General features: G+C 43.4%; 1 protein-coding gene across 2 annotated transcripts in view; it reads left to right on the top strand.

Annotated features, from left to right (window-relative positions):
* The first annotated feature begins 8,835 nt into the window (after positions 1–8,835).
* MED14 (mediator complex subunit 14) overlaps positions 8,836–11,250 on the top strand; it is a 37,406-nt gene continuing 34,991 nt past the window's right edge. For both annotated transcript variants that reach the window (XM_084303105.1, XM_084303104.1), the window contains exons 1-2: positions 8,836–9,167; positions 10,821–10,847. In XM_084303105.1, coding sequence (XP_084159231.1) covers positions 8,986–9,167; positions 10,821–10,847 — 209 coding nt within the window. In that variant the 5' untranslated portion in view covers positions 8,836–8,985. The remainder of the gene's footprint in view (positions 9,168–10,820; positions 10,848–11,250) is intronic.

Below are 11,250 nucleotides of genomic sequence, written 5' to 3'. Positions count from 1 at the left end.
GATAAGCTGACCTGGAAGAGGACACTCTTCCTGTGGAATGAAGGGATCCATGCAAGGAAAAGTGTGGAATAACCATGTTTTAAGTACCTATGTTCACTGATTTCCCATCAGCTTTCCTATGTGCACAAAACCATCCCTAGAAATGTTAGTTCTCTCTTTATCTACATTCTACCAAGCCAAAGGAAGAGGAATTGTTTTTTGTTTTGCATTTCTTGTTTTCCTATAGAAAAAAAAAAAAATCAGTGGGGCATTACTGTACCTTTTTCTAAATTCTTACATCTTGATATAGTGGTATTTTACATACTGTACCTCTGACTATTGCTCTAGGAGACATTAGAGAGAGGATTTTTTTTTTGTACGTCTATAAGCAAATGCATTATAGATTCAGAAGGAAAAAAAAAAAAAAAAAAAGTCATCAAAAAGACTCCTGCAGGTTTCTCTCTGCTCCTGAGAGGACTTAACACAAACTGTCTGATAAGTGCAGTTCATGTACTGGTGCAGAGAACATGTTTCCAAAGGCCTGTTTCAGAGAACTACGATTAGATAATACGTAACAATGAGAAACCATAGCTTAGAGGACGTTGTTTTCCTTTTCAGCCCATTAGAGGCAGCCCAAAGCTAACGTACGTCTCCTGGCTGGGAGATAGTGGATCAAGATAAAACTATGCACAGACAAAATAGGACTGTTTACACTTGATACAACTATGTACCAAATTTCCATATGATCAAAAAAAAAAAAAAAAGATAGATGGTAGTAAATGAAGAAGCACTACCTTCAAAAGACTCAAAGGGCATCCATTCAAATTGCTGTGATCAGGTACTTGCAGGGGTACTTGCACTACAAATCTGGTCAAGGGAGCTAACCCTCTGGCAAAGAGCCCTAAATCTGTGAAGGTGACTTCAACCTCCTACACTTCCAGATTGCAAGAGGTTCAAGTAGACAAAACTCTCCTTGCTTTGCAAACGATTAGACATGGGCAAGTGTGGAAGGTAGGCCTTTACCAGTTCATCCTACTTTGCAACAAAAGGCATTCAGCCAACTTAAAAATACCATGGTAGGGGGAAGGGAAGGGAAGGAAAAGTGGGCATTTTCAATGTCGTTTCTAAATTAATTTAGTGAAATCAGTATAACTTTGTGTGTGAGCTACGCTTATTGTCAAAGCTAATTCTATATTAAAATGAGAAACAGAGCGGTGTCAGCCACTACAAAGAAGATGTGGTCTGAAAGTACTGCTGAATTGCATGATGGCTTCTAAAAATACCAGAATGCAATGGATTAAGTACAAGTGAGTTAATAAGGTGTTACACTGCATTCTGAAGGCTGCTTAAAATTAGCTGTGAATGTTCTTTTGCTTGTCCTAAATACACTGCAGAAAAACACCATTTTTTTCCATCTCTTTCAGTCTTACTTTGAGCTGTCACACTGAAAAGTCTGGCTTTGTAGGCACTAGAGGGAGAGAGATAGCTTTGCTATTGCTCTTCTTTCCAGTCATGCTCTCAAGCCCGAAGGAAACAATTTTAATGAGTGACGTACGGAGGTGCAGCTCAGTCATTCCCCCCCATAATCTATTCCTTGTGTGGTACAGCGCCATCGTACAGTGCTGTATTTTCTGTTGAGAAAGCATTTTCACAAGAAGTACCCATTTGCAGGTTCAGGTCATTTTCTAAAACACAAACAAAGGACAGAAAGGGCTACAGCCTTCCTGGCTAAACCTCAGCTTAAAATGAAATGCTGGGATATAGCGAGATTGTACCATATCTTCTGCATTCTTCAGCTATGCGAAAAGGTAACAATTTTTAACATTTTGTAAGCTTGGACAGTACTACAACATGCCACTGGCTGTTGGTTATCTTTTCAATCAGCAAGGCCAGGAACCTTTGTCTTCTTAGGTAAATTGTAAGGTGCATGTGTGGTGGGATATATGCAAACCTCAACACGTGGTCTGTGCCCCACATAAACAACTACTAGGCTATGTGCTGCCCAATCCCACGTAACATGCCACATATCCCTCTGGCATAGTAGGCAATAATTAGTTTGGTATAAGAAGTTTGTGCTTCCTGGAGAACTGGGATCCATTCACAGAGGTGATTCCACCCTCAACCTCCATTAGCCTCCAAAACTGGCACTGACTCCTACGTGCTCCAACGACTACCAAGAGCAACCTGTTCCTCTTGTCCATAAGCAAAATATACTGCAATCCTCCACAGGACCAGTATACCTGCACTGCTACAGATGTAACATTCTGCCTTTTCACTGTGCTTTTCTTTCAATTTTAACAGTCCCCACATTGAAGAGCACCTGGAATTCACTCACAGTCCCCCAGGTCTGCAGTCTCACAGCTAAACATGTAATCAGCTCTTCAGTCTCTGGGGTCAAACCCATTCTTGCAGCCCTTCTGTCAAAGCTGACATCTTGGAGTTTTTTTGACAGAGGTGGAGTTCAGGTAAGTTTCTCCTAACTTCTATAAAAGTGCTAATTTATCCTTTCAGGAAAAAAAAAATAAATAAATAAATAAAGGAAAGAAAAAAAAGTCCATTCTAGAAGCTGTGCAAGAACTTTTTGGATAGTATCTTAGCCTAAAAATTCAGACAATTCCTTTCGCCTCCAAAGTCAGTGTGGAGGATGGCAACTCAGGAATAATTCTCTAAGTATGTCCTTACTTTTGAGTGAGTGTGAGGATCAGCATTTAAACGCTATCTGACCACAGCTGCAGATCTACAAAGCATTTGCAATTAAGTACGTTCTGATACCCACCCTTGTCTTAGAAGAGTGCAAGAGTTTGCACTGTCTGAATGTGTTAGCCAGCAGCAGTTAAATACAATCGAGCTGTCTATTTCTAAGTTTAGGACAGAATACCTCACAGCTGCAGTCCTTCTCCCACTGGGTATGACTAATCAGATCTACTTCCCAATAGTCTTTCCATCTCTTTAGGTGTTTCTGCACATAAATTCTTTCTGCCAAAAGTACTTTCATGTTGCAGTCAGTGTTCACTTTGCATTTTTACTTCGTATGTTTATTTTTTCAAGCTCTGTGAGTAACACTCAGGAAGTGTTAGACAAGGAAGAATCACAGATTATGGATGATATTGTCAACTTTTTCGAGGCAATGACTGAACAGTGCAATTCATCGTTTCACTGCCACGAGTTAGATCAGGGGTCCTTTCTCCTTTGTTAGCTTTTCAAAGATGAGGGGTCCAGAAAGGATGTTACTGTTTTGCTCCCATTTCAGAATTACTTGTGGACAAAGCATTTTTACCCACAGAAAAATGCAGCTTGTACGGTTGAAATAGTAAATTGAGTTGTAATTAACTGAATTATAATAATAATGAAAATACACTCTTTTGAGGATAACAAGACCTTGAGCTAGCTTTAGTTCCAGTCTGACAGAGCCAAACCAATATAAGATTTACAGCGTACATCAACGTTGTCAGTAAAGAAGCCAAAAAAGCAGCTCAGACCGATAAGGCTATGTTCAGCATTTAAAAAATAATCAATTTTTGTGTTATTATAAGAAAGGGAACTTTTGTAAATTCAAATAAAATCAAAGATTCTATTTTATGACTTGGAGAATGTTTCTTTTCTTAAGTTGTTCACAACATATAATTAGAACTGTAGGGTACTTTACTGTACACTGTACAAGAGATGCTCTATCTCACAGTGGCACACTGTTTTACAAAGCGTGAATGACTGCCAGAGAACTTTCAAGCTGCTACTATGTATTTTCTTCCATTCCATAAATAGTTGACAAACTTAATCATACGAACAAAGCAGATCAAAAAAAAAAAGAGAAATAACTTATTATTTTAAAACTTTTTTTTTTTTTTCAAAATTTGCTTCCCTCTGTAACCCTTTCAATAAAGGAAAAAAACAGAGCACTTGTGCAGTAACCAGCTATGAACCCCCTTCCTGTAACACACACAAATACACTTTTGCAAAGTGTGATCTGCTGTAGGTACAATAGCCTCGTACAGTCACAAACCAGTGATTTGTCATGAAGCACTGAACTGTCAAAGAATAACGCAATCACTGATGATAAAAACATAAGCCATAAAAATAATTTGTTTGTTCTTCCTTATTTTGTGATTACAAGGTTATCAATATTTTTCAACTGGCCTTCCATCAAAACAGAAAAAAACTTACATTCATGCAAGTGCTAAAATGGAAAAGGCTAAATATTTTTGGGTAGTGGTTATGTGTTTAATGTATAATGATGCACGTTATCTCATTAGAATTTAAATACGTACCTCAGCTTTTATTGAATGCAAGGCTGAAGCATTTTAAGTTCATGATACGCAGCACTACAGATGTAAACTCACCCACAATATATCCGATTCTCTGATGTCTTCTGAAAAGGATGGAAGATACAAAACGTTTATTACTCATAATTCGTATAGGCATTTGGTTATAATATTGTGAAATGTCACAACATTTTATAAAGCGAGTGATTAACAAAAAATCTTTGCACTATATAATATTCATGTGCTTTTTTTTTTTTTTTTTTTTTTTTTTACTATTAAAAGAATGCTTAAATGTCAAGTCCAGGAGCACTGTGTGATTATCATCCATGTGATTAGACAGTTCTCTGATTAAAAAAGTTTGACAGACAAACAGAACGTCCAAACTCCAAAGCATAGAAGCACAGAATGGCTGGGAGGCTGTCTCACAACCATTGAGTGCAATATGGTTTGCATACCTCCCACTGCACATTTATCCCACAGCTCCAAAGAATACTAAATGTCTAACTCTTCTGGAAACCAAAGGCTATCTGCCATCCTTCCTTTTGGCTCTGTCACAGTTAGCTCCATGACTGTGGATACTAACAGTGACTGAATAGCAACGGGTTTTAGTTGACCAGCAAATCCATATCTGAGGTCAGGCTTACCATTATGGTAACAATGAGGAGCCAATTTAAAATATTTACCTGCACGCTTGAGTAAATATTAATTGCAATTATTACTGTAGCTATTTCACAAGTGAAGTAAAGGGAAGGGAAGTCAAGGCACAGAGAGAGGAAATGGTTTGCCTGGAGGCACAAGGAATATTAATAATACTGTTGGCAGGAGAACATGGTGTTCCGATTCCTTGGTGTACTCCTGGCAGCAGGAATGCTCCATCCTCCTTTGAGCACAAACCTCCTTTAAGCCAGACTAAGCAGTTACAACTGCAGTACAGTCATTACAACAGGGTAAACTACCACGCTGCTAGCAACAGACATCTACCACACAGCGGAGGACACGATGTACACAGCAGCAGCTGGCCGGGCTGGCATCTGGCTGAGCACGTTTTAGTCGGGCCGTAAACCAGCAGGGCTCCGCTGCATCTAGGCAAGGGCTGTAGGCAAGCCAGCTACGCTGGTGACAGCAGGAGGAAAACCACACCTAACAAAGAAAGGCACATGAGCACGTGAACACAGTCATCCTTCTCCTCCCCACAAATTGGCACTGTCTCTCTCTTAGCAAAAAAAGCAACAGGAGAGCACAACAGCAATACTGGACTGTTAAAATTTCACTGCTTTTAAATTATTCAATGGCAGATTCAGAAGTTTTAGTAAGCTCTCATGATCACAGTAACAAGGCACTATAGAAACAGACCAACTGCAGTTGATTAACTATAAACAGAAAAATAAACTACACCTGTCAAATGAAATCAGATTATATTTTATGCCTTGTTATCCTCTTACACTTGCTAACTGCAAAATTCTTTAATTCCCAATCAGTCTCCCAAGATACATATTACTGTACCAAAGAATGCAATTTGGATTAATTTTCGTCCCTTTTCATTGCTTCTGCTTGACTATTCTGCTTAAATATTGTATCGGGAGTCCATTTTTTTATTTGGAGAACTGCATCTAGAGAATGCTATCTGTCTTGAAATATATAAGACACTTTGCTATGTACCTGCAGATATGACTGCAGGCCTGATCTGCAGCCCACAGCTGCAGTCCACAACCAGATATACCGTTTTCCATTCGTGCAATTAAATGTTAAGAAATTGAGTATCTGTGAGATTGCAGGAGCTTTGTTGTCCTTTTTTAGAACTCGATTAAATCCAAACTCCATTCATCAACCTTAGGGAGAACGGTAGATTATACAGAGGTTATCTACAATCTCCCTAACAGCTGTGCAATTCATCAGGTCTTTATCACAACATGGTGTGGAGTTTCCTCTGCCCCAAAAATCCTGGTACCTTTACAGTAACCCCAACAGCCCCTGCTTTCTCCCTCCTATAGTTCTGCCTTTGCCACCCCAAAAGAGTTGTGAAACCTATTTCCACATTCTTTAAGGCAGGGTTTTTAAGTTTAGATACAATGCTCATTCTTCTTAGAAGTGGTTGCAGAAAGGGTGTGAGCACTGCCAACCTCAGAGAGGCAACAAAAAGCAAAACCACATATACATGTACGTATGTTTCTTTTCTCATGAGTACTATGTAGGCCAGTCACTCGATTTTTGAGCTCCTAATATTCATCTCCAGCTCACTGTCAAAACAACAAATCTTGCAGAGTCTCCCAACAGCACCATTGTTGTCTGCCCACAAGCATAAGCCTTGAGCTTCAATTCCTTCAAAACAGTATCAAGGGCTTCTCTCCTCGGCAGCCACGTGAGAGGAGAGCTCAGCGTGATCCCTGCAGCAGCTCTGCTGAACCTTCTCCTCTCCAAGGTAAATGGAAAAAGGCAGCCTCCTTCAGCCTCTCTCCAGCAAAGCTGGAGAATTCACCAGGGCTATAGGAACAGCTCTCACAGGGGCAAAGTCAGACCCCATCACGAGTTTCCACCTGCCTCATCAAAAAGTCTCAGCCTGCACCACTAAAATCAATGGGAATTTTATTCTGGACTAAATTGTAAGAGAAGAGATGGGAAGAAGGAGAAAGAACAATTTAAAAAACAGCCTGTATTTCTAAGTTATAGGCCTTATAATATACAGTCTAATCACATTCCAGTGCATGTTGAAGTTGGCATTTTCTTCAGTAATGCAACTAGTTGGCCATAAAATGGGTACATGGCATTTATTCATGCACAGAGAGGGGAAAAATACTTTTCATACACTTGGGAAAACACATCTTTGCAAGAACTTTCAATACACACCAAGCAAAACACACTTGTTTGGTTCACAATATAATCCCGATAGTATTCATCATTCCATCCTTTGTAATTTTAGCAGCACAAAGCAGGCATTTCTTTTACCTGTACTGGGGGGTAAAGCAGGAGTAAAACATAGCTCTGAATATATTTTAACGGTTTTAGGAATAAAAAATTCCCAAACAACCAGCAGCGCCCACCTGCCAGTCTAAGGATTGTACATCTGTCTCACTTCCACCAAAGCAGTCTACAGAATTATTTTTTGCAGAGCACAGCACCAAGTAATGGGGCTGGCACAGCTCACCATTGTAGCAAACCAGCCCCTTTCTAACCCACACTCTGCTCCAGGTGGATGCACAGGATGGAGAGCCAGACTGCTTTGCTCAACGTACTGCCTCGATGAGTGGCTGAGGGAACTGGGGTTGATTAGTCTGGAGGAGGCTCAGGGGAGACCTTACTGCTCTCTACAGCTACCTGAAAGGAAGGTGTGGGGAGCTAGGGGTCAGCCTCTTCTCACAGGTAACTAGTGATAGGACTAGAGGGAATGGCCTTAAGTTGTGCCAGGGAGGTTCAGGTTGGAAATGAGGAGACATTTCTGCTCAGAAAGAGCAGTCAGGCACTGGGACGGGTTGCCCAAGGAGGTGGTGGAGTCACTGTCCCTGAGGGGTGTTCAAGGAGAGATTGGACGTGGTGCTTGGGGACAGGGTTTAGTGGGTGACATTGGTGGTAGGGGGTGGTTGGACCAGGTGATCCTGGAGGTCTCTTCCAACATTAACGATTCTGTGATTCCACAGTGGTTACAGCAGAGAGGCGAAGCTGCTCCTCGTCAGCCGGCAACAGGCTCGCAACCTGGCGCGGTGAGCACTCCCTGCAGGAGCACAACTGACTCTCCTCGCTCCTGGCACAGATGCATGTTTATTTAACTGTTGATTACACATTTCTCACGTTGGAAAAAAAAAACAAAAAAACAAAAAAAAAACTGTTTTTTATTGCTTAGTGTTCTCTTGGAAAGAGATAAGCAAGAAGAGATGTTTTAAAAGTCTGCATTTTAAAAAACAAGTAGAATTTCTTTTAAAAAACTTGGAGAAGTGGTAGCATTTTGCTACCTGTTGCAGGTTTGGGTTATTTATTGCCTATATTACGTCTACTTTGGGGAACTCTTTGTAGTCACCCGGCAAGAATTTACGGTTTAACACTCGAGCGAGCCGTTAACGAACCCCCCCGGGATTTACACCACTCCCCTCCTCACCCCCACATCATTTCTTTATACTTTATATATTCTTTATATATTTCTTTATACAAAAAAAAAAAAAACAGTTGCTGGGGAAGCCAAAAACACCCCGAGGCGCCTCAGAAAGGCTCCCCGCGCTGCGCACGGACACTCGCAGCAGCCCGGCTGCCCCTCTCCCCACACAGCCTCCCCCCGGGGGCTCTGCGCGGCGCCATTTCCCCCTCAGGCAGCCCCGCCCCAACGGCTCGGCGCGAGCTCCCCGCAACGGCCACCGCCAACGGCCGCAAGCACCCTCCCCCCGCAGGCCCCACCCCCTCCCTGAGGCCCCGCCCCTTCTGCGAGATCAACACCCCTCCGCGAGGCCACGCCCCCTTCCACGAGGCCACGCCCCTTCAATTAAAGCCACGCCCCCTTGCGGAGTCGCCCCCGGAGCGCCGTCGCCGCCGCTGGCCGTGCCGCCGCGGTTCTCCTTCCGGTCCGCCCCGGCCCCTCGCTTCCGGTTCCGTGCCGCCAAGATGGCGGCGGCCCCTGCGCCCGGCGGGCCCTGAGCGCCGCCCGCCCCGCTCCGCTCCCCCCATCCCGGCTCCGCCGCCCCCCGGTTCCTCCCGGTTCCTCGCTCCCCGGGCTGCCGAGATCGCTCCTGCCCGGCCTTGAGGCGCTGCTGCTGCCGCCGCCGCCATGGCGCCGGTGCAGCTGGAGAGCAACCAGCTGGTGCCGGCCGGCGGGGGCCCCGCCTCAGCACCGGCCCCGCCGGCCCCCGGCGCCGTGACAGCCGCCGCCAGCCCCGGCTACCGGCTCAGCACCCTCATCGACTTCCTGCTGCACCGCACCTACGCCGAGCTCACCGTGCTGGCAGACCTGTGAGTGATCCCCCCCTCCCTCCCCGACGCGTTGTGGCCCGGCCCCGGGGGGCTCCGGGGGGCTCCGGGGCTCCTCGGCCACCCCCGGCGGTGCCCGGTTCGCGGAGCGCTGCCTTGCACCGGGACGGCGCCGGGACAGCCAAAAAGCACAGCTGTGGTGTTGCTGCTGATGTCAAACTGCGCGAAATGCACGCAGCTAAGGCGTTAATTAATCCATTTTCAGGTGCTGCAGCTCTGGGAGTTGCTCAGGCACTCTTTAAAACACTGCTTGGGTGTTTGGGAGGAAAAGAAAATATTTACGTTTGCTTCGCAGTCTGTTGTGCTAATATTGTTGTGTTTGAAGTGGCAAAACAAAGGAATGTTTTTGGGCCAAGGGAAACTTTCCTGAAAGCGTTCAGACAGCGAGCGAGCCTCTTTCTCTTTTAGCCTGCTTAATTTTAGAGATTCCTGTGAGGTTTTGTGTGTGTTTTAAGATGCGACACACACAGCAAAATAGGGACAAACGCATATAGCCCTTATACAACACAATACCTGGCAAGCGTGCAAGCTTGGGGTTAAGACTGTTCAAACTCTAGAAAGGACAAGGACTCTTAGTTTGCTACGGAAAGCTTCCAGAATTTACTCAGTATCTTTCCTGTATGCTTATGGTATCTGCAGGCAGCAATTGATTCTGTGCACGTTCTTGTAGGAGCGTGTGCCTCTGATGTCTTCTATGCTTGTTTGGTGTGGAACTGGTTCTTTTGACTTGAGTGTAATTAAGGTACAAAGTAAATTAGCTTGAGAAACACATGGAGACTGCTTTTAGCACTTTGATTCGCCAGGTAGTTTATAAGCTATGTGATGTCTCCTCCAAAAGTGGAATGAGCTAGAGTTTTCTGCTGCATTTCCCTGTAAAGTGTGGATTTGGCTAATAAAAAGCTTGTCTGGGAAGTATTCTTCCTTCCAACAAAATGAGTTCTTGCTCCTTTACCAGCATCAGCCTAGTCCTGGAATGAAAACTACGTGAAACGAGGTGCCTGTAACACCTCTAGAACACTGTGATTTACAGGGCTACAGTCTTCTCTCTGCAGCAGTATCTGGCATACAGGTAGCTGAGAAAGCTCCGCAGTATGGGCACTTCTTCCCGTCTAGACTGCTGAAAGAGAAACTCACTTCAGGCGAGTCAGTAAACAGCCAAATTTAACACCTGCTGTACATGATTTAGGATCGCTACTATGAATTAATTAATGCTTGTCACGGATGCTTACTGAGAATCATAAATTGCGAAGCGCAGGTAGTGGTACTGTACGTGTGGCTCTGTTTAGCAGAAGCCTTTGGATTTTAATGTTCTTCAAGCTTTTAGATTCATTTGGTCAGTTCCAGCTTAACCGGTACAGGGTCCCAGCAGGTATCAGCACACACCTGATTCTCCCTGCTCCCCACCCCCCTACTGCCTAAACTAGACCATTTTCTAGAGATGTCAAACGTGCAATTTCCTTGTATTTAGGAAACATTTGCAACTGTAGAAACTTTGAAATGCTCTTATGCTCTTTGTAGGTATGTGTAAGTTCTTCATGCACTTAGTTGAAGGTTACTAGTGATTTCTTATAGTGGTATGACATGGAATGGAACAATATGTAATATGTTTTTTTTTCCTTTTTTTTTTAAATACAGATTACCAAGAAAGACTGATATGGAAAGGTGAGTTATGATAAGACAGTCTGTAATGCCTATTAAAATACACAGCTTTGTTTAGAATGTTAAGAATTGTTTCAATAGACTATTTTTCTCCTAATTTTATATTTTATACAAGAAAATAAGCCTTCATTGTCTTGCTGTCACCACATAGCTTCAAGATTTTCCTCAGCATCAATGGCAATACTAACTTTTTTTCTGTGGGGGAGGGTGGTTTTGGGGCTCTTTTTTTTTTTGCACAGTTCAGTAATGTACTGTTGTTGTTAGTAGGTGAAATCTGTTAAGGGCATTTCTCTCTTAATGGCAGTGAAGTGACAGTAAATCTAATGTGCAAGGGAGCTGCAGAACTTAAATAGGTTCTAGTTAGTGTGATAAAGAAACATTTTGATCAGAAGTAGCAGTTCAACAA

This window comes from Netta rufina, assembly GCF_964035555.1.
Source record: "Netta rufina genome assembly, chromosome: 1".
Classification (NCBI taxonomy): domain Eukaryota; kingdom Metazoa; phylum Chordata; class Aves; order Anseriformes; family Anatidae; genus Netta; species Netta rufina.
This window is presented reverse-complemented; position numbering and strand designations above follow the sequence as displayed.